The sequence below is a fragment of the Trachemys scripta genome, chromosome 6, assembly GCF_013100865.1.
Source record: "Trachemys scripta elegans isolate TJP31775 chromosome 6, CAS_Tse_1.0, whole genome shotgun sequence".
Taxonomy (NCBI): Eukaryota; Metazoa; Chordata; order Testudines; family Emydidae; genus Trachemys; species Trachemys scripta.
In genome coordinates this window covers 18,197,934-18,222,689 of record NC_048303.1, presented here as the reverse complement: position 1 = coordinate 18,222,689, position 24,756 = coordinate 18,197,934, and the positions used below count along the sequence as shown (strand labels likewise).

At 42.8% G+C, this 24,756-nt stretch overlaps 1 protein-coding gene across 1 annotated transcript in view; it reads right to left on the bottom strand.

Annotated features, from left to right (window-relative positions):
* ONECUT2 (one cut homeobox 2) overlaps positions 1-23,690 on the bottom strand; it is a 55,437-nt gene extending 31,747 nt beyond the window's left edge. The window contains exon 1 of the mRNA XM_034773776.1: positions 22,500-23,690. Coding sequence (XP_034629667.1) covers positions 22,500-23,652 — 1,153 coding nt within the window. The 5' untranslated portion in view covers positions 23,653-23,690. The remainder of the gene's footprint in view (positions 1-22,499) is intronic.
* Between the last annotated feature and the right edge of the window lie 1,066 nt (positions 23,691-24,756).

Sequence of the window (24,756 nt, the reverse complement as noted above, 5' to 3'; positions counted from 1 at the left end):
CCTTTCTGAGCTGGTTAGACCTGACTTTTGATAGAGATGTTCACATTTTTTGTACACTGCAATCACCTTCATGTTTCGTTATGTGCAATGGATATCTGTTTTCTAGGTGATTTTTATCTTGGCACTTCTGAAGGATAGAAAAGTGGCTGTCTGACTCCTAGCTTTATCCTAGCTAGGAACAATCCAGAATTTACACAAAGGCAGACTTATAAGAGAAGGAGTATCTCTCCTGGGGATCACATTCTTAGTTTGGCCTTTAGGCCCCATTTGTCTCCTTCAGTCTGACTTCCCTCTCATATCTGAAGGGTATGCACAGAACCAGCTCCCCTTAGTGTGATCTGCTTTGTGCTCAGCATGGTACAGCCTTTGCCACACCAAGCAGAATTGTTCAGAGCTTATCTTCTTCCACTAGGTGAAGTCACTAATGCGAGCGGGAGCAGTCCTCCTAAGTCAGTGAGCAGGCTCAGGGACACGGCTAGCCAGTCTTAATGGCACTAATGCCTAATGATATTAGGCTCAGTCCTGCAAGGTACTGAGCATTCTGGGCCTGATGAAGCAATACAAACTTAACTTTAAGCTCATTAATAGTCCCAGTGATTTAAATGGAACTACTCAAAGGGTTTGCACCCACTTCATTTAAGTCAATGGAAAAACTCCAGTTAACTTCAGTGGTGGACACTGGGGGCCAACACATGTAAAGTTAAGCACGTGTGTCTCTTTGCAGGGTTGGGGCCCAGCGCTCAATGTTTTGCACAGTGGAGCCTTTATTCGTGGACAAGAAATGTCATCAACTCTTGCATGCATTGCAACAAGGTGACCATATGTGTAAAAAGCGTAAGTGATTAATGAGTCATAAAAAATATATTAACTGGAAAGCTGAGGTAATTAGTGTGAAAAATCTTTAATGAAACAGGCTTGGCATAGGCCACCATTGAGTACTACGAATTTACAGTGTTATTTGAATGTAGAAGCAAAAATATTATAGCAAAGCGTTAGTGTACTTTAACATCAGATATTATTGAGCTCACCCAAAAGTTACCTTTGGTTATAATAATCGCCCACCAAAACACTACGTTAAAGGAACGTTATTTAAATTGCAAAGTCAAGCACTTGAAAGTTAGGGAAAGCTAGATTTACGGTTGCCTCTGTAACCTTAATTCTGTCTCTCTGTGTAGCTATCCTGTGCACTAAATGTGCACCTTGCATAGAAAACAAAAGACAGGGCCCTGCACTAACGAGTTCCCAATTTAGATTTTAGCCATGACGCAGCAAATGAGGAGAAAGGGATGAGAGTCTTGAGACCAGTCTAGGGCTACAACCATAAGATCATGTGGCTACTTAGCTTTGACATATGCACATCTTGGTGGTTCTCTTTTGTTTTGATTTTGAATAAAATAAAGCTTCAACTCAAAACCACACACATTAGTATAACCACAGTAAAGTCTGCATATGGCAAGATGCATCATATATTAGGCCTGATTCGGGAAAGCGTATAAGCATGTGAGCTGAGTAAGGGAAAGCACGTAGAGGCACTGCCCCAGGAGCAGCTCTGAGGCACAATCCCTCTGTTTGCTCGGTGGGGAGGGAACTGCATCCGCCTTTACAAGATGCAGCATCTTCCCCCTGTTAAGTCTAGGTTGGGTTGGAGGGATCTATATGGGTTTGTCTAGTCTGCATCCCTTCCTGTCTTCTTTACTGCCCAGTCAACTGCAGAGGGATGTAATGGGTGCACACAGCCCTTGCTGTTTCTTCTTTAAACACAAACTCCAACATAAACCTAATCCAATTCTGAACCCCTCCTCATTCCATCTCTAATGTTACATAAATGAAGCAAGGGAGCTTTACCCAGGTCTCTTGGGAGACTATTTAACAGTATAGAACATTTCACAGAGTGGCACTTTTCATATCCTCATCTGATATGTTCCTTTTTTAGACCATAAGAATAGCCATACTGGGTCAGACCAATGGTCCATCTAGTCCAGTATCCTGGCTTCTGACAGTGGCCAATGCCAGGTGCTTCAGAGGGAATGAACAGAACAGGAAATCATCAAGAGATCCATCCTCTGTCGCCCATTCCCAGCTTCTGGCAAACAGAGGCTAGGGACATTGCAGAGCATGGTTTTGTATCCCTGCCCATCCTGGCTAATAGCCATTGATGGCTCTATCCTCCATGAACTAATCTAGTTCTTTTTTGAATCCTGTTAGTGTCTTGGCCTTCACAACATCCTCTAACAAATTGTTCCATAGGTTGACTGTGTGTTGTGTGAAAAAATACTTCCTTTTGTTTGTTTTAAACCTGCTGCCTATTAATTTAGTTGGGTGACCCCTAGTTCTTGTGTTATGAAAAGGAGTAAATAGCACTTCCTAATTTACTTTCGCCACACCAGTCATGATTTTATAGACCTCTATTATATCCCTCCTTAGTCCTCTCTTTTCCAAGCTGAAAAGTCCCAGTCTTTTTAATCTCTCCTCATATGGAAGCTGTTTCATATCCCTAATCATTTTATTGCCCTTTTCTGTACCTTTTCCAATTCTAATATATGTTTTTTGAGATGGGTGACCACATCTACATGCTGTATTCAAGATGTGGGCATACCATGGATTTATATAGAGGCAATATGATATTTTCTGTCTTATTATCTATCCCTTTCCTAATGGTTCCCAACATTCTGTTCGCTTTTTTGACTGTCGCTGCACGTTGAGTGGATGTGTTCAAAGAACTATCCACAGTGACTCCAAGATCTCTTTCTTGAGTGATAACATCTAATTTAGACCCAATCATTTTATATATATAGTTGGGATTATGTTTTCCAATGTGCATTACTTTGCATTTATCAACATTGAATTTCATCTCCATTTTGTTGCCCAGTCACCCAGTTTTGTGAGATCCCTTTGTAACTCTTCGCAGTCTGCTTTTGACTGAACTATCTTGGGGAGTTTTGTATTATCTGCAAATTTTGCCGCTCACTGTTTACCCATTTTTCCATATAATTTATGAATATGTTGAACAGTACTGGTCCCAGTACAGGCCCCTGGGGGACACCACTATTTATTTCTCTCCATTCTGAAAAGTGACTATTTATTCCTACCCTTTGTTTCCTATCTTTTAACCAGTTACCAATCCATGAGAGGACCTTCCCTCTTAACCCATGACATCTTAATTTGCTTAAGAGCCTTTGGTGAGGGACCTTGTCAAAGGCTTTCTGAAAATCTAAGTACACTATATCCACTGGATCCCCCTTGTCTACATGCTTGTCGATCCCCTCAAAGAATTCTAGCAGATTGGTAAGGCATGATTTCCCTTTACACAAACCATGTTGACTCTTCCCCAACAAATAGTGTTCATCAATGTGTCTGATAATTCTGTTCTGTACTACAGTTTCAACCAATTTGCCTAGTACTGAAGTTAGGCTTACCAGCCTGTAATTGCCAGGATCGCATCTGGAGCCTTTTAAAAAAAATGGCGTCACATTAGCTATCCTTCAGTCAGCTGGTACAGAAGCTGATTTAAATGATAGGTTATATATCACAGTTAGTAGTTCTGCAATTTCACATCTGAGTTCTTTCAGAACTCTTGGGTGAATACCATCTGGTCCTGGTGACTTATTACTGTTTATTTTCATATTTAATTTCACACCATCACCCGGCTCCTAATTTTTACTCCCTTCAGTCTCCCTAAGCAAATCCTCTCCTTCCTCAGTGCACAGATCCTCCAATACTTGCTGATTTTTAATGCTAGAACAATAGTGACAACAGAAGCCACAATTTTTGGAACTGTGAAATGAACACATGAAATAACTGCTAACTGGTAAAGGAGCCAAACCTATTATGAAAAGTTAAACAGTCCTTCTAATTTGAATTTAAGTAATTTCTCCATAACTTTTGCAAGGGTAAGTCATGCATATCGATCTCTAGTATGTTGTTTTATATGTGTGCAGTACAAATTCAGCTAAACCAAGTTATCTGCCTGATGGAGCTCAAAAATGTTTCTCAATTTGATTTCAAACAGAACTCAATGTGGAGGAAATGTAATTATGTTAGTAATACTAAACACAATGAAATGACCATCAAAACAGTTTCCAAAGATTTAAAATGTTTTTCTTTTGATATAATTTAGTTAGGGCACCTCTTGTATGTCTGTGTTAGTGCAATCTCTTAAAAAGTAGGCCTCGGAAATCAATTTGATTATCTCTCTGAATTAAGTATGCACAAATGAGAGCAATTGAGATCAATATAAATTAGGTTAAGTACTCCACTGTGTACAAAACCATTATGTAACAAGAAACAATTTGAATGAAGACGCAAATAAACGCATTGTAAGGGTGTGCAGCTTGTACATGTTTATCTGCTTATTTCCGTCTGCTACACATACATTAAACATGCTTGCCTTTTTTTAGACTTATGAATGCCCTTTAAAGGCACTTGTCCATCATGATCAAATACGCACACAAATGGCAATGCAGTAGCAAGTGTGGATTCTGTTATTTCAGGGCAGATCAAGCAATGGACTTTATGGATTGGAAAGATCTCTTAGGTCACCTAGCCAAATCCCCATTCCAGTGTAGGAATGTTCCCTGTGGTATATTTTCTAGTGCTTTTCCCGGGCTACTTTCAAATGCCCCAATATAGGGGGATTCCATCACTGTCCCTGGCGGGGATATCTTACACTGCAGCTGGGTGAGAGTCTCCCAGTGCAGATTATCAGACTTGTGCTAGTATTGCTCCAGGTAGCATGGTAAAAATAGCAATGTGGCTGTTCTGGCTTGGGCTGGAGTTCAGGATCTCAAGCATAGAGGGACAGATAGGCTTGAGAGCCTCAGTTCCAGCCCAAGCTGGAGCATCCATATTGCTATTTTTACTATGCTAGCATGAGCCCCTGTAGCATGAGCCTGTTAACCCAGGCTGGGAGATTTCCCACAGCCTCAGAGATCTCATTATCAGGAAAATTTTCTTGATAGCCTAAATTTTCCCTTTCTTCATTTCATCTCAAGGATCCCAACTATACCTGGACCACATGAAATAATTCCTCTCCGCCCTCAGTGTTTGCCATCCTTCTGATATTTGTCAAGTATTAGGGGGTAGCCGTGTTAGTCTGTATCCACAAAAACAATAAGGAGTCTGGTGGCACCTTAAAGACTAACAGATTTATTTGGGCATAAGCTTTCGTGGGTAAAAAACCCACTTCTTCAGATGCAACTCCTTGTTGTTTTTCCGATATTTGGAATCTCAGCGACAAACCCAGTTCTAAAGTGGTTAGCAAGGAAATCTAATAGTCAGCACCTTGTTAACATTATTAATTATTTTAGAAAGGTAATTCACTGCATAGAAATTACACTTTTATTCATTACTGGCCTGTTCCAAGGCCCACTAAAATCCAGTGGATAGGCTCCTATTGATGATTTTAATGGGCCTCGGATCAGGTCCTAAATGTATTCGTCTCCTGTATTAAAATATATTCATAAAGAGTATTCTTTTCCCCTTTCAGTTTTTTTTTAAATATTAATTGTGAAACAAAAGAAAGGATGGACGGAAGAAAGAGGAGAAAAGGAAGATGTTGAGGTTTTTGTTTCTTTATGTCCATGTGCAGTGTTTAGCAAGTCTCAAGGTAGCTCAGTGATAGGTCCCTTATAAATATGACCTATAATTTAAAGATTAGATTAGATTGTTATTTTTTGGGGGCAAGGACTATTCTTTACTATATGCTTGTACAACACCTATTGTAATAGTGTGCTGATCCCTGACTGGGGTGTCTAAGCAATACTGTAATATACAACAACAACAATAATGATAGGGCCCATTTACTGCACTCTAATGCAAGCATGAGTGGAGGCGTGGGGTGGATACAAGATACTTTAAGTGTCGTCCTTTCCACTGAGTGGTTGTAAGCCTCAAGCTTGGACTTGTGTAGCCTCCACAGAGCAGCTCCGCTCTGCGTCCTGGCGAGGACTCTGCCCCCTATACATTTATACACCTGTTGCACAGCCCAGTTACTCATGGCTGACACTGGGCAGGTAACTTGCCCTCTAATTATTAAAAATGTATTAGCCCTGGTTTTGAATACCAAAATGCTTTGGTGTACGGGTAGAACCTTCTAAAGACAGTTGCTTCAAAACTCTTTCATCTTCTGAATTTAAGAATTGGTGCTATCCATTTTATAGCTCTGTACAATTCACTGATGCACCAATCGTAACTTGGGTTATGATTCTTCAGGTAGATTGTATAGCAGATTCTGCTTTAACAGAATATTGCAAGCAGGCCTAAAATAAACCAAATAAAACTTACAAACTGAAGACAGTAACACATTTACTGTAAGTCATGGAAACCATCCCGCAATTAAACAAAAGAGTTTGGTGATTGAATTTGACTAATTACATTTTGAATTTATTTCCTATCATGGGTCATTTGTAGGGTAATTCGCCCTAAGGCTGATCACAATTATATCAGGGCTGGCACAGAACTGGCCTCAGAACCAGGGGGAGGTGAGGTCAAACATCTCTGTTGTAGCTTTCCTCTCTTAGTTGAATGCCATGTTCACTGGGCACAAATGAGGATGGAGCTCACCATGTCCATTCAGACTTTTCATGCTACATTTACTAAACCAAATCAAGAGTAATTTTGTGCCATTCAGCAAAGTAGGTTCAAACCATGTTCATTATTGCTAATTATTAATGACTTTGCCCTCTGTGCTCACTAGAAGTTCTCAGAGCACTTCAGAATCAGCCTTCCCAACACCTCCGTGAAGCGAATGTAATTCTGCCATACTCATGGGAAAACTGAGACCTGCCAAAGGTCACGCAGGAAGTCAGTGGCAGGAGTGGTACTTAGATCTCCAGATTCCTAGTCCTACGTTTTCCAGAGATTGTGATTCATGACTGATAAGAGAGAATAATGACTTACTGGGAATGGCTCACGTTAATGGGATACAATGGGGGCTAGTGACATTTGTGCATTTGAGTCCTTATGTGTAATGTTTGGACCGGAAAACTTTTATAGTCAGCAACTAAGCCATTTATAGGCCTGATACGAAGTCACTGAGAGTCTATTAAGGGTCTACGTAGATTGTCCCCAGCTCTTGTTAAGGATGGTTGGGGGAGGGGACCTTTCTCAGCTTTTTGCTACTGAGACGACAAACAGGGGCTGTTCATACATCTGACTGTGAGCAAGTGGGCAGGGTGGGGGCAAAGAAGGGCAGGGAGGGGAGTAGAGTGGAGTGTAATCTGCACCTCCAGAAAGGGATGTAGTAACTTCCCCCCTCCCAGAGGAAGGGCGAGCAGGGGAGGAATTGTCTCTCTGCAGAACAGTCCCTTCCTGGAGCACCTCTTCCTCTCCTTTGTGCCATCCCTGAATCCGGGCTGAGCCTGAGGGCTCAGTCTAGCCCTCAGCTTTTTCTCTCTCCATATTACTAGAGGAGACCTTGTGGAAAAAAGCATGCCCAACTCATCAACCCATTCCTCAGTTACTTAGAGACAATTTTGGTCTAAGAGGTAATGTGGGTCTTAAGAAACAGCCAGCATCCAGTGCTAGCCCAACACTTTTTCAGCTGTGCACTTCACCAGTATTTTGAACCCACTTTTTCACAATGTAATTGCTTGATTTTTGTGCTTTTTTTTTTACCCTAATGGCTTTTTTCTTTTGCATTTTCCTTCAAAATCAATGCAATGGCAGGTTGACTCCTGAATATTTTGCCTTATTACTAAACCCACCTGAGAGAGAAGCAGAATCCTGCATGCAAAACTCACCCAGAAATCAATGAGAAGTTTGTGTGGAAAAGGATGCAGGAGTAGGACTGCACACCAGGATCTTTCACCGGGGAGAAAAAGGTAATTTCTAACACACACAAACCTAATGGTGTCTCAAGACATTCATGTCCCAATTATGACTGCCTTTGTGCTAGAGGTGCCCTCTCCACCCTAACAGCTTCCATTCTGAAGGCAGCCATAAAAGGCCTGCTCATCTCTCTGAACCAAGGAGGGGCCTGCTAGTACTAGAGCTAGATGCCCCAGAGGAGGGTGCAGTGGGGGAGGCTTGCCATAGCTGAGTGATATGTGTCTGGACGGGATGGAGGCATGACCTCCAGTTTGTGGCTGAGGGCCACACATACTATATCTTTTCCAAAAGCGTAGCAAGGACCACCAATAAGTGTGCTTCTCTGAGTCACCTACAGGCATCCTACAGAAGTATAAGGCTTCATCAAGCCTTATGAAGAACAAGGGGAGAAGGACAATAGAGAGTGATTGACAAAGAACACTTTTGTTCTCTTTTTACAAGTTTACCTGAATGTGAATTAGGGATGGGCAAATACATTCTGCCTACTTTAGAACATTAACGCTTTGGAAGTTCAGCTTGAATGCTAGTGCTCAAGAAGCAGAGAGCAGGGACTGAGAAAAAAAATCTAACGAAGAAACAGAGACCAGAAATAGCCAGAGTGAAAAAAAAATACAGAGAGTGATTTTTTTTAAAAGGAGAGAGAGAGAGGGAGAAATAGAAATACATCTAATGAAAAATAGAGTCAGACCTGCACTCAGCAACCAATCAAGAGACTGACAAAAACTCATTGGTTAATAGAGATGACCTTCAATTAAAAGGAGAGCAGAATTGTGATCAGTGTGTTTTTATAAGGAGAGCAGAATTGTGATCAGTGTATTTGGGGATCAGATGGAGCAATAAGGTAGGACTAGAGGTTGCTTAAAAAAGCTGGCACATGATAAATGCAATTTATCACATGGCAACACAATTTCTTACATGGATGACAGGTACTACCCACCAATCCATATCTGGTGAGGCTACTTCTAACATTTGGAGCCACTAAGCACCTTCGAAACAGTTTATAAGAACTAAGATATTTAGTTCAACATTAAAAATACAATTCAAGAGATTATTATTATAAATGTATGCTATTTAAAAATATTGAATGTATTTCCATTAATATTTATATATGTTGTTACCTCTTAATTTTGAGCTACATTTACAGGAGATAAAATATGTAGTCCCACAAATCCATTCAAAAATGTAGCTAAAATATAGACAGACATACTGACATAGATGGTAAAAATGCACCAATGAACAGTGAATCATGATGCATTCAAAGACCATCTAGAGAATAAGGAAGTCATAGCAAAACTATATTCTTATTCTTACTGCTGAAGGCAGTGAAATAAACAGAAATGTCTGTGTTTGTCCTAGAAATTGCACCAACAAGTTTCTTTTTATCTAAATGAGAAACATGTCCCAGTATCCTAACCAGCATTCCTAACCCCTTTCTAGCTCTTTATTAAACCAGTCCTCAAAGGGCCTACTTAGCAACATCCCAGGGAAAAGAAAGAGCCTCTAGGACTGAGCCCTCTGGTCTGCAGGAACATGCAGATCTGGGGCCCCACAGTCGCATGCTGGTCCAGCTCTTACCCCACATGGTCTTTTGGGAAAAACATTGGCCTGATATTTTTGAGGTTGCAAAGCAGTAACTGTTCATGGTACTGAAATTAACATGAAGATCCAGCTGCAAAAAGTATTTGTATGCTCGGTATTACGTGCAAAGAAATGCAAGCACACACTTGCCTTCCACATAGCTACGGCATTAAGGACATTTAGTTCACATTGCCAAAGAATGCGATTATGTATCCCAGTGTGCTCCTCTAATTTCTCTGTAATTGCTGTTAAGATGTCTTAACTTTTTAATGAATTTAATGTCATGAACTTCTGTCTGTTATCGTCTTTCTTTGTTTATAAAAAATTTCATATTGAATTTTCTAATCTTGGTGAATATCTTATATTGACCACAGAAGTTCCAAGATATTGCTCATTACATACAAACAAATGATTTTACCATACAGCAATTAAGCGTAGTAGCAGCAGATGAAGCATTTCAATCTCGGGGAAATCACCACTGCATCTATGTAGCAGGTAGGCAGTTAATAAAAGAAAGACAAAGAAGAGCTTTCTTGGGTGCTGGTTCCAGACTGTGGAACAAACTTCCACAAGAACAAAGTACCACCACAAACCTCCCCTCTTTCTGTACCAAATGCAAGGTACACTTCTTTGACCTTGCCTTTGCTAATAGCAATATATATCTATCACTTAACAACAACTACAATAATAAAAGCCATTGCACACACAATTTCTCCCTTGGGAAAAGCATGAGAGATAGAGTGAGAGTAAACCACACATGACAGATACAAGCCATATCTCTTAATACACCTCTGGAAGGTGCTCAGATACCATGGGGTTGCGGGTGGTCTAAGAACCAGAACAGAATAGAATAGACTTTGCTAGCAATTGTGCATACAGTGAATGTTGTTCATGGCTAAGATTTTCAAAGCAGAATTCTTATAGTCATCTCAATCCTTATTTAGGCCTCTATCTAAAAGTGGCCTGATTTTCAAAGATGTTGAGCATCCACTGCTTCCTTTGACTTTAATGGAAGCTGCTAGCCCCGGATGTTCCTCCCACTGAAATCAATGGGATTTAGGCACCTAAATCCCTTAGGATCTGGGCCTCGGTACCTTTCAAAAGTGCTGAGTATTAATAGCTTCCATTAAAGTCAATGGAAGCTGTGCATGCTCAGCACCTTTGAAAATTAAACTTCCTTTATTTAGGTGCTTGAATATGGATTTAAGTGCTTAAGTTTTTTGGCCCACTTTCTGAAGATAAACAGCTTATAGTTAATACACCAGAAAATATCATAATGCCACTATGTGAATCCAAAGTACACCCACACCTTGCATACTGCATGCAGTTCTAGCCAGCCCATCTCAAAAACTGTGAGAAGGGCAACGCAGGTGATTAGGGGTATGGAACAGCTTCCATACAAGGAGAGATTAAAGAGAATGGGTTCACCTTAGAAAAGAGATGACTAAGGGGGGATATATAGAGGTGTATAAAATCATGACTGGTGGGGAGAAAGTGAATAAGGAAGTGTTATTTAGCCCTTCACATAACACAAGAACTGGGGGTAACCCAATAAAATTAGTAGGCAGCAGGTTTAAAACAAAACATAAGGAAGTACCTCCTCACACAGCACACAGTCAATCTGTGGATCTCATTGCCTGGGGATGTTGTGAAGGCCAAACATATACCAAGGATCAAAAAAGAATTAGATTAGTTCATGGAGGATAGATCCATCAATGGCTATTAGCCAGGATGGTCAGGGATGCAACCCCATGCTCAGGTTTCCCTGAACCTCCAACTGCTAGAAGCTGCAACTGGACGACGGGGGATGGATCACTTGAAATTGTCCTGTTCTGTTCATTCCCTTTGAAGCATCTGGCACTGCCCACTGTCAGATACTGGGCTACATGGACCCTTGGTCTGGTGTGTGTGTGTGTGTGTGGCGTTTTTTTATGTGATAATAAAGCCACCAGTAGGTGGTGCTATGGTTCAGAGCTGGAAGGGACTCCCTTCCACCTCTGTTGGGAAAACAGTAGCTCAGAACTCAATTTCTGTCTCCAGCAGTGTTTGCATATTTGTCTTCATCTTGATCCTGCATTTATCCAGACTATATTCCAAATAAAAGCACTGTTTGCACATTCATGTTTGCTGAAATGCACAGTGATCAAGTGAATATAAATAAAAAGTGGCCAGTGGAAGTATTTTGTATAGATGAATCATTGATGGCATTTTAGTACAAAATGTTTCATCATCAGCTACATGATTCAGCAATCAGGAAATGCAAACAAGTTATGCAAGCACTTTGGTGACCAGCCCAGAAAAAATCAGAAGTATTTACAGAGTGCAGGATTGGTCTTACCCAGTGTTTTGCCCTCACTGGGAACTATCATTTTTTGTACATTAGGGCTAATTGTGACCCTTGACTTTTCAAAACAGCAAACAATTTGGATGGGGTTAACTGCACTTGCTGCATGCCCTGACTGTGTAAACAAATGTCTTATCCATTTTAATAGGAGCACATTATTCTGAGAGCTGATTTTCAGTCCAAGCTGCAGCAGCTGCTCTACAGGTCAGTGGTACCAATAAAGCAATTTTCCAATGAGAAAACACTTCTCACCCAAGGGGACTCAAAGGTTTTACCAGGCATTTCATAACCAAGTTGAGCTTGGTAACTTACATACGACTTTGTAATGAGAGCAATTTTAATTGCATTCTTCATATGTCTGCTTACCTTACATTTGGTGCAGTATTTGCTTAACAGAGATTTGGTCTATCTTCTAAGTGATAATATTCTGACTTTTAGTACTTCGCAGGCAACACAGACATTAGGATATGGCTTTGTGTTCAATTAACCTGAACCATAGTTGAACTCTGCCCTTTGAACTCCCTAAACAGATAAATGCATTAACTCACCTAGGGATCATTAATATTTTTCATCGTGACAAAAATTTAAGAACTGCACAATTAAGCCCAGATCAAATAGAGAATTAAAACAGAATGTCTCCTTATTTGTTATTCATGCAGTTAAAAGGCCACAGAATTAGTGAGTCTGATCTAGCAGATTAGTGCTGTAAGCGAAAGGGCCTTTCACAGTCTGTAGTTATTGGAATTAGCACAACACGTTAGCATTATCCAAGGAATGTAGCAGTCATTCCTGTACTTTGTTTTACAATCCTATGGACTCTTCCCAGGGCCCATCTAACATCATATCTACCCCCAAAATGCCACATGAAAACTCTTTGGAAGAGATCTCAGCAGGGGCAAATGGTTGCAAATCCATTGGTTTCAAAATATTCTATACTTAAATAGAGCAGTTCAAAATTCTGGCTTGGACATACATTTGAAAAATCAATTGGCACTGAAATATAAGTGAAAAACTCATGTATTAAGACTAACTTACAATTTATAAGAATATTTGTACATGTGCTTTCCAACATGTAAATACACTAAAGACTCAATAAAAATTAACATATCTGAAGGAGAAATAATTGCACATTTTGGCAAATATTTTAGGGCTTAGCCCTACAAGTCCTTTCTCAGCCAAAACTCCCACTGACTTCAGCATTGACTTCAATGGGAGATTTACTGGGACAAAGGCTGCAGGAGGGGCCCTTAGTTTTCTAATATTTAAAATCCCATTGTATTTTTTTAACTTATCTTTTATTTGGATCTCAGGTTTAATGCTGCCATACTACCCTAGATGAGACCACTTAAAAGAATATTGCAAGCATGAAGGATAAATCTATTGAATGGGGGGGTCTTTAACTGTGTGGTTTCCTTAAAGGGAAAGATTGGATCAATAGGATCAACACAAAAGGTTTCCCTGGCCCTGCATAAAACAGTAAAGAGTTCTCTTTTCACTGGTTTAACTTTCCTCTCTGACAAATGCAAATCAGTGGATCTGTGTTTACAACAGATTCTCTAACAGACTCAGAGAATTCCCACTTAAACCAGGGGGATAAGAAGTTTGCCAGTTGAGGGGGCTGTACTGGAAACTGGGCAGAAGTCCCAGGGTCATATCAATTTGCATAAAATGGAGCAGATTGAAGCTGCCCTCTTATATTTAATGTGAAAGTCTGGCCCAAGGACTTAGGAACGTTGGAACCTACAGTCAACACAGGACATGCTTGCATCATAATTATTATTAATTAACATTGTTATTATTTTTAATAAATTGACTTTAGCCATTCACTTATTAACTAATTAATAATACAGGCACCTGCGAACACTGCACGAAAGTACATTTAAATCAGTAAAATTCAAAAAGGGTAGTAATGCACAATCACTAAACAAATAGCCTGCTCGTGCTCCCACTGAAATGAATGGAAGCTTTGCCAATGACTTCAGGCACAGCAGGGTCAGGGTCCGAGCATTCAAACCAATGTACTGGGCCTAACTCTGAACTCTTACTTGTTTTGCACCAATGTAAATCCATTGACTTCAGTAGCGTCGCTGCTACTGCACTCTGTGTCAGGGAGATTAGAATCAGGTCCAAAGAATCCAAACCAAAACCAACTGACTGGGGAAGCTGCTGAGAACCAGCACTTTGGCCACTCCTGAGCCAGCAGTCCTCAACAGGCAGGACTCCAATTGCAAATGGCTATTTTATTATTCATAAGACCTGATCCTGCACTGTTTATTCAGGCAAAAGTCCCGTTGGCTTCAGTGGGACTTTTGGTTGAGTAAGGATTGCAGGTTCCTGATCAATATAATATTAACAGAAATGAATCGATGACGGGGGTACCTACATTACATGTTGAGATGATAAACACGCTGAAAAAGGGAGGTGGATACACAGGAATGCACATTCCTTCCTCGTTACAAACAAATATAGTTATTTTGTCCTCTATAAAAAGTCTGATTCTTTTCCCTTAAATGTTCCCGTTCCTTTTCCTGGTTCCATATGATTAGTACTTGTGACATGCTCCAAAGTAAATGTAGACTATATACATTTAAACTATTTTCTTCCTGCAGGAAAAAGTATATGTACATTTGATTACACGAGCTAAGGTCCAAGTGCGATTAAATTACTTTAGAGCTATGCTTATAACCCAAACAATGTCTGCCAGTTTTCATGAGAATAATTCATCCTAAAATGATATAGAGCAGCCCTGCATGAATACAAATATGTCTTCCCTTTGAATATTTTGGGCCTGATTCTTCAGGCCTTACAAAGAAAAAATTCCCAATGAAAAACAATGGGAGTTTTATCCTGGTAAGCATTGCAAACTGGCCCCTTTGTGTGCAATGCGGTCTATAAACTTTTACAGCCATTTTTAGACATTCTGGCAACTGTTATTTGAGATTCTGGCCTTTCCTTAGAATATTACTATCTCAAGTATTGTCCTTTTAATACATAGATGACCTCACACTATAGAAAACTTTTGGAAAGATTTGTACACACATGCACACATATATGATGACCTGACACTATAGAAAACTTTTGGAAAGATTTGTACACACATGCACACACACTGAGACAATGGAAATAATGTTCTTGTATCTTCAAAACATTTGATGAACAACTAATTCGTTAACAGAGACATGGGAGCCAAATCTTGGCCCTATTAAAATCAATTGCAAAATTAATGGGATTTGACCCATAGCAACTATGTATAGTGAGGTTTAGCTATAGTCCCCTAGTTCAATAAATCTGAGATCATGATTGAAATCTGTACCGCCTGAGCTTCTACATCTCTAAGAGCTGGGCAAACACGGCCGATAGTTTTATATCCAGGGATTGCACGGAAGGCTATAAAGCTATTAAGCAATTTTGATAATTCAAGTACAGAAACGGTTGGAGATGAGCAACCGACCTCTTCATAATCTATGAAAAAAATAAACACTACGTACAGCCACACCACTAGCGTTACCTGACAAGCAGGGACGGGCTTCTCCCGGAAGATAACATAGGTTAGTTACATTTGAGAAGAACTGGCAGGAAAGAGGACAGCATGAGGTGCTCGTGTTATTGTAACCTGAGCAGCGTTTGGGTTCTTCCTCTCATTCAAGGGGAAAGTCGGGGTTGAAAGAAGAAGAAAGAGGAGAAAGGAAAAGCAAACACGGAGGCAATGAGACTGCATATTCACACGTGCTAGCCAGAAATCAATGCTCCAGAGAACGCTGTCAATTACAAAGGTCCTTCCCCGCTGTGAATCTCTCCGGGCCTCCTTACGCGGTTCTCGTCTCCCCGGGAGAATCAGGCGCCAGGCTGGACGGGCACATGGCAGAGATGGGTGCTGGGATGGGATGTGCGTGAAACAGGGCACTCCTGGCACGAAAGGTCTGCCCTCGACGTGCTCCCTGAACCGGTGGGGCTTCCTGCTCCGTGTTTACAATGCAAGCAACAAAATGCTTAGGCCACGGTTACAGAAAGTGGGCTGCTGGAGGGAGGGGGTAGGATTTATAAGCAATAATTAAATATATCCCCCACACAAAAAAACCCATCGGGGCGTTTCACTGTTACCACCTGAGCTCAGGGAGTAAACGCGCCCCGGTTTTACCGGGGAGCCAGAGCACAGTATAGTTAGATCATCTGTATCTTCCAGCCCATCCGCACGCTCCGATCCGCTCGGAGTTTTTGCATGTTTACAAAGCATCCCGGATCCGCGAAGGTGACCCCTTCCTGCACCGAAAGTGCTGGGGGGGGGAGGGGGAAGGGGATTCGCATTTCCAGAAAGCAGCTAGTTCCAGCGTCAATGCGCTTGGAAGGAGAAGCGGGAGGAATACACTCGTGGCACGGCTGGAAACGCAAACCTGCCTTTCCCCATCGTGTCTCATCGGACACGGTACACGGGCTACTGTGCTAAGCCGTTCCCCTCTTCTACAGACGGCGAGCTAGGATCTCCCAGCAGCCCGGCTCAGATCAGCTGAAAACCACGGCTTTGGGGACTTGCCAAACTATTCCGTGCCGGAGGCGACAAAAATGAAACGACAAACAAGTCCCTTGCAGAACTCGCTCCGTTCCAGAGGATATCCACCTACCCACGAGGGAAAAAACACCTGGAGAGCACCATTTAGAAGGAGAATCGGGGGGAGATAGATTTATCGTTGTTGAGTTTTTATGTTTGGTTTTAGTTTGTTATAAGCAAAGTTTTTTTTTAAAAAAGAATGCTTGGATACTTCCAATTAAAAAACACAGACAGTTCTTTAGGTGGCGATCTAAATACATTTAAAAACGAAATATCAAAACAAACAAACAAAACCAAAGAACGAACCAACACACAAACGCAAACCCCCACCATCCATCTCATTTTGAGGCTCCATCTTAGCCACAAACAAACAAACTCGGATCAATCGTATACATTTGGTTTTGTTCTGAACTGAAATATTTTTGGGGAGAAGGGTGGAAAGAACTATATAGCAAGAACATGTGTGTTGTGCATGAGTGTGCGACACACACACACCGAGACAGAGAGAGAGAGAGAAACAGAGAGAGAGAGAGATCAAATATATAAATTTTTACCTAAACCTCAAAAAATATATATTCAAGTTTAAAGTTGGAATGTCCTCCTTATTCACAATTGTGGGTAGGGCTTTCAGATGCCACAGTCCTTCATTTAGTGGAGTCAAGAAGTGAAATAATTTCCATTCCCTAGTGGCTAGACTACACAGGGATGTCAAGGAAACCCTTAACGCTGAAACTTTTGTGTTTTGGTTTCATCGGATCGCTACCCCCAACGTATTTGGTTGTGCTTTTAAAAAACTGAAACTTTAAAAAAATGGGCACAAAGAGGTAGAAAAACAGAATGAAGGCCGATTATTCAGAAGAGTTTAAAATGTTTGTTATTGCTCAGCGAGCAACTGTCTACCGTGTAATTTACCTGTGTAGGGAGTTTTTAAATCCCTCTGTATTGATCTAAGAGTAGAACCCCCTTGTTAGCTCATGTGACTAGTTAAGGCTGGGATGCTGTATTTACATGTACATCACGTACACAGTCATTTATAGTATGCAGAGTTTGTGAGCAAGTTAGGGAAAGCGATGACTACGCATGCACAGCAGCAACTGTCCAGATTTGGGGGCTGAGAGAAGGAATTGGGAAGAAGGGGTGATGGAAGCCCCACTTCAATCTGTCTCCATTAGCCTGCTTAACCTCATGCAGTGTCAGACAGCTTCTGTTCGGAGCTGGGAGCTTTCACACTGAGAGCCATCTCCTAGGGAGACGAGGCAGGCACAGGGGTCATTTCTGTACTGGTCCAAGTGAAAAGCGTCCCCTCTAACGCCGGCCTTTCCTTCTGCTAGCTTAGTACCGCAATGAAGCGAAGCACCCAGCCGTATGGTCACCTCTTGGCATCACTCCTGGGGGAGAGCGAGCCCGAGGCCCGAGCCGCCGCCTGCTTCCCCACGGGGCTGCAGGATCGGCTCCCTCGGGGAAGCGAAACCTGGTTTGTAGGGTGACTCTCCATGTTGGCCATTATCTTTCACAATCTGCTTAGCCAACGTTTGGGGCAGATTCGCAACTAGGCCTGGGGAGAGTGAGGGATTGCGAGACATACACACACACATGGGGGAGTCTTGTGCTGGGAAAGCCAGCGCCATCAGCTTTACTGGAAACAAGCCGGATCAGGTTCCAGATCAATGAAAACTGGGTCCACACGTTTATGTTACTGTTGCCAGCATTAATGCTCTTTTAATCTTCTAAACATTATCAGCATCGATCTCCCTCCATATACACATTGGTTTGAGAAAAGTGACATAACCACATGGCTGGAAAGACTGGAATAAAAATAAATGTTGGAGCCTTCTCGCTTGATGGGATCCTGTTCCCCGGGTTGTTTCGCGTGTGGTGTTCTCTCTCGCCTACCCTCAATGCTCTCAGGGACCCAGCACTAATGCATATTAGAAAGGTGTTATTGATTCACAGGGGACTCGAAAAGACAAGGACAGTAGTGAGCTAGCTCTTCAATTATTAATTTGATCAGCTCATCACGCAAAAGTATGTCTGTGTTATGTACAAATGTTAATACACGTTTCTATAGGGCGCAAGGTGCCTATTGACTACAGTGATTTGACACCGTAGGTACAGGATTATGTTTTGCATTGGTTATAATAGAATATCGCAATATGATATTATAGTATAAGCTGTGGCTACACATATAGGCATATGTCTAGTCCCATCTGTGCAGCTATATCTGAGATTCTGTGGTTCCACACACAAACATAAACCTATCCATAAATATCTATTCTCTCACTGAAAGAGTTGCAGAGAAATGTGAACGCTCTGTCTAATGTCGTTACAGGAATGGGTTAAAATATTAGGAAATCTTATCCATAATCATTAACTATTAGATGCGTTTCTTTACATCTTTCCTATCCTCTCTGGGTTTAGCTGGAAGGAGTGCGGTTAGCATCAATGAACAGGGCTTCAAATATGAAAAGTTAGATCCCAATCCTGCCGTCTCAGAAAGCAGCAGAAATCCCATTGACTTCAACAGGCTCAGGATAGGGTCTGGAATGTGGATAAACATGATTGCTCTTGCCTTTGGTGTCAAAGGGACCGTGTGTATAACTGTGCCGAGAAAATAACGTCAGTTACAGGGATCTCGAGTGTGCATCCACCATGCGAACGGCACTCTTTTGTCGAGGGACAGAGGCTGGGACACGTTGGATGTTAATCGAAATGACAATGTCCTAAATGAGCTATTACAGATCACTGCAGGAAAAGTCACATGTTAGAATTAGCGCCACAACAGTTACCCCCCAATGAAAGCTATAGCAGATGACGGGCTTTAGTTTTAATGTCTTCCCCGATGTAGATAAGGCAACTGGCATATTCGTCACCTCATTATTGTATGCAGATCTCCTCTGCCTTCAGTAGTGATGTTTCCCTAATTGAAAATCGTTCAATTTCGTGTGCGCGCGCGTAAGTGATTGTATCACAAAGGTGAAAACCATTAACGCGTGAGCTCTCCCGCTTCGAAGGCATCATAATTTGATTAGTAACATTAAATGTGCATCCCACCCCTCGAAAGCCTCCTTCCGAAAAGATCCCAGAATTGATTCTACTTGATGCCAAAGACCGTTTCTTTCCAGGAGCACATCGCCGCAGACAAACACAGACTCTGCAGCGAGATACATTCATAATGCTGAAAAGGCGAAGGAATAAATACCCCCCCCCCCATCTCGCCCTGGTGTGTTAGAGAAGATACCATGAATTTTTAATAGCCTACGGAGTCAAGAACAAAATCACCTTCCCAGTCCTGTGCTCTTTCCCCCGCCCCCAGCCAGACGAGGCCACTGGAATCGAAGGGGGAAAATAACCAAGCCCACAGCACTGCTGTAAAAATGAATGTACCCAGGTGGCTCTGGGCCGCCTCCTTCCCCCTGAAAATCTCTAAGACCCTTCGTGGTGGATTTAGATCCGAAAGCTCCGGGTTTGTGCCTGTTTAACCCAAACGAAAGTGACGCTGGCATCTCCAGTTGTGGGGCGTGCAGAGATTTCTATCAATAATGCATGGAGAGATGGCTTCTGTTCTCCCCCCCCCAGCCCCCAATCCCTGTAGCTACACTGAGTACATAATACCTACTTACCCAAATCCCCGCTACGGCATATTTTACAACAGGAGAGTGATCTATTGACCAAAATATAGTCTCCTATGATATACAGTAAGCCCTTAACACACTTGTTGTTGCTAATAAAACTACACAATAAATGGCAAAATCTCACCTTACTTCAGATACTAGATACAATCCGGATACTTGTATGCATCTATTTAAACGCCTCTCAAGAGCAATATATTTTATATGCTTCTTTTCTTTATTCAGGACTTCAAGTGAACGATTATACCGTATCCTGCAATTTTAGCAACTCTGACCAATTCCAAACGGTATCTCTGCATGAATCCGAATAGAGCCCTAACTTCTCTGTTTTGTACATTGCACTTGGGGAAAAAATCGTGGTTCACACAAAGCTTGCCATATCAGCTACACTACTACCAAAGAGACGCACTGCAAGAGTCCCACTGACCACTGAGATAGGCCAAAGAGATCTATTCACTCAGGACTTCTCACACATGAATTGTCCCTAAGATCGAATGAGAAAAGAGGAGGGGAGTGGAACTTGCCTTTCATTGTATAGTGTTTCCAAACTGCATTGTTAGAAAGTGTGCCAACTACACACACACACACACACACACACACACACACACACAACTAGAAACAAAAGATTTCAAATCTCACACGAGGTTTCAATGGGACATTGTTAACAACAATAACGCACACAACTCCCCCTACCTTTTGCGTTTCTTTCCATGATGTAGTGTGTAATATAAAATAATAGTAATAATAATATTCAATAATTATAATTAGTAAGAAATCTCAGAAGCTCCAGAAAGGAATTCACTCAGTATTTGACACAACCAGGAAACAACAACAACAGTCACCCCCACTGCGCCCAAATGGAGGGTGGATTTTGAAGCAAAAAGTAATCTTTCCGAAAGGTTGTTTCCTATTTACCCTCTGCAAATCAATAATACCAAACGATTAATTGCTACAGATTGGAATCAATCCAACCACAGGTGAACGAGGCAGTTGTCAGAGTAGAAATCCCTTCTAAAATGCATTTGTAAACATGGAGCTGTCACATTATAAAAATGAGCCACACACAGTATTATATATATCTGTATAATGGGAACAAGTTTGTGGTAAAGGGCTAGTATGTGTCAAAAACAGGTGGCCAATATTTTATGTTATATGTTAAAATGTGATGGGACAGTGAAGCAAATTCTAGTTAATGCAGATATGTTAATTCTTGCTTATATGCCTTTCTTTCCAGATGTAGAGCAAAAGCAATGCTGAAAGGACTGCAGATATTCATCTAGACAAACACTTTCTCCTCACTGTGTGAAAAGAGATCTTCCCTCAGAATATGTCTATTTTTTAAGCATAAATACTCTATTGGTTCGCTCCTCCACTGCACACTATATCAAGGAAAGAAACATCTATACATAATCCCATGTACACTTTTCCAGATAGCAATTTATTTTTCAACCATCTGTATTATTATCCCCCACTTCCCTCAAATAGCAACCTTAATGGACGATTTCTTGTGATCTTAGAACAATAGAGGGTTGTACTTCTCTTTGATTACAGCAGAGGGAGCACAAAACAGCTCACCTCACATTAGAACAATATACCAAGTGTGATTGTCTTCTCCCTCGGCTTCAAATCCATCTCTGTGCTCTGTACAAAAATGAGCGCCCGTGTATGCAAAGAGGGTATTGCAGCCTTATACTTTTAGATGCAATAATCTATAGCTTAATTTCTCGGCACGTAATTTATCACACACCTAATGTGCTTCCTTTCACTGAGGAATCTAGGAGACTTTGAAATGATCCACACAACCTCGGCAATGCAAAGGAAATACACATTTTGTGATTTGTCTAATAAATGCGTGGATGCGACAGCTACTACTACCAGAAATGAAAGATACTGGTGCTAAGGGTGAAAAAATCAAACCGAAGCACTCAAAGCCGGGAGAACAGCTATTCTAAAACTACCTCCCACAAAATGCGCCATTCTTTATAACAGCTTTTCCAGAATCTGATGCTTTTTCCTCTCCTAAAATTGATGAAATACATCAGACCCGGGACCTCTTGTTATGTCCAAGGAAGTTTTCCGAGAGAAATAAACAAAAGAAAACACCTCTATCCTAGAAATAAGGATACAATGTACCTTCCATACATCCTTACTGTGGGTCAAAACTGAAGAGCCTTTTGCTGGATGTATTAGGGATTTTCCAAGTGCAATAGGAAATGTCAAAAACTCGGCACTATTCTAGCCTAGATCATGTGTAAAGATTACAGAGCAGGGTGAAAACAAAACATCCAAACCATTGTCCTCTTAGCAGTGCCATCAGTCAAGCCAGTCTGGTAGCACCCAGTAGCTCGAAGTAGTCAAATTAAGAATATTAAAGGGAGACATTAAATCAAGACAAGGGCAATCTATTCATCGTGAATGAAGCTCCTTAAAAAAAACAGCCTCTTGAATACATCAAGCACTAGGCTATGCCTAAAGTCTGTACCCGCAGCGCCCCATTACACTTTTCAGTGGCTCTTTCGTTGGGACACTTTGTCTATTTGCATGTGCACAGAGTATTATTGGTGCCAGAACTCACCTGCAAGTCTTAAGGCTGACATTCTCTGGAACTCGGGTTCCTGCAGCCATTTCCACATTCTCCTGAACGTCTCCCTGCCAGATTTCAGCTTACTCCAAGGTTTAGGGTTCCTTAGAAGGTCTGAAAGGGTCCCCTGAGAACGGCACAGCACCCTCTGGGCAAAGATCGCCTGGGGGATGCTATAGCGCTTCAGCTCTGCGGTGATCCTTTGGGCCACTTCTTTGGTGTTGATCTCTTCTAACTGCCCAGAGTTGTTAACTTGAGATCCAGAGGAGGAGGGCGGCCTTTCCCGGCTGGAAGCCAACACGGGCCCGTGAGGCTGAGCATGGCCAGGGTGTCCAGGATGGTGCATACCGGTTAAGTGGGACATCATGGCCGCAGGGGGGGTAGCCAGCCCCCGGGAGAGGTGCTGCTCACCCCTGGCCAGCATGGCAGTGTGGGCATCAAAGTTGGGGCTGAGCATCTTGTCGTGGCTGGGGGGTCCATAGTTATGGAGGCTCTGCTGGGTGTTGTGGATGGACCCCAATCCGTTGCCCAGGGGGGTGCCAGCCAAGGGGGACAGGCTCTGCCCCATGCCGGACATCTCCTTGTAGGGGCTGTAGAGGTTGTTCATGGCCGGCAGACCCCTCTCGTCCCTCATCAGGGTGAAGCTCCCGCTGACATTGCCGGAGAGGCGCTGGTGGTGGTGGTGGTGATGGTGGTGGTGGGCATGGGGGTGATGGTGCGGGTGGTGGAACTTGTCGGAGACGGTGGAGATGGGCGGCAGGGGCTGGAGTGGAGTCAGAGTGGTGTAGGTGCTGCTCATGCCCATGCCAGGGGGCGAGGAGTCACAGGGCATGCTCATGGCATGATGGAGGGGGATGGACAGCTCCGGGCGGTAATCCCCTGCCCCGTCTAGCAGGGAAGCCATGCTGGACACCATGGCCGAGCGGGAAGAGGCAGAAGCTAAGTCCTGGTGCGAAGGAGGAGGATGGACCCGTAGCGATCCGGCGCTGCGGCTGGGGTGGTGCGGGCTGGGGCTGCCCAGCAGATCCTGCTCATGGCTGGCTGCCCCATGCAAACTGCCCAGACTGTCCATTGTCATCTCCGGGTTCATGGCGCAGGCATCCAGCTCTTTGGTGAGGCATCGATAGGCGGTGTAGGCAGTCTTCATTCAGTCCATGGGGGAGCTGGGCTGGCGGGATGCTCGGAGGTGGGGGGGGGGAATATAAGGCCTCTCAGTTGTGTGTGTGTGTGTATGTGTGTGTGTGCGGGGGCGGGGGGAAGGGTGTGTGCGTGCGTGTGTGAGTGCGTGTGTGTGTGGGGGGAGGGGGGGAAATCACCAGTCTCTATCAGCCGGGCCAGCGCCGTTCCCTCGCCATGTCCTAGCCCTTTCCTCCTCTTACGTCTTCTGTTTAGGTAGCTGGAGCTGTCCAGAGTGGGTTTGCTGCTCAAACAACCTAGCTTAGCCCGGCTGGGCAGGGCTTGGGCCAGGACTGACAGGCAGCCCAGCCAGAGGCCAGTGAGGGAATGCTAAGCCCTCGCTTTGTCGGGGAGAGCCCTCCAATGGGCAAGGGGATGGGTGGGACTGGAGGCTTAAAGCTTGGCTGAGATTTCAGAGCTCCTTCTCTCCCCCCCCCCCCCCCCCCGCACGGGAATCAAACGTCAAGGAGAGAGCGAGCAAGTTGAAGATGCAGCGTCCCCCTTGTCCAAGGGAAAGGCAGGCGCTGTGTCTCCGAGGGGAAAGCGCCCTCTCCCCCAGCAGCTGCGAATCAGGACGCAGAATTTGCTCTCAATAATAGGCAAAAGTAAGATGCTACAATCGTGACTTTGACACAAATACTCGTGTAAGCGACCGTTTGCTGCTGCCTGGTAATTCAGTGCCACGGTGTAACACAGTGTACTTAAGCGCACCCCCCTCTGAACTGTCTCTACTACACCGTGCTTGCCAACCGATGGTCAGTATTTTAACCCCGTCACAAAGTCGGGGGATGGGAAGGGGGGTTGCGTTTGCGCATCGCCCGCCAACTTAGTACAGAGACATTGTTTTAATTATGCAATTGCTCAAGTTTATTCTCAGAAATCGCTCGTTTGTTACACTATTCTGTCTCTCTGGATCCCTGCAGACTGCAAAACAAAGCTGGAGCTCTGGGCACTTTAGAGATGAATATTTTAAACAAAAGTGAAGGACTCTGTAAAAACAATGCCCCAAAAGAATTTAGTTACATGTTCTAATTACTTGTAGTAAAGTTTTGCAGCCGCCCCCTCCCCACCCCGT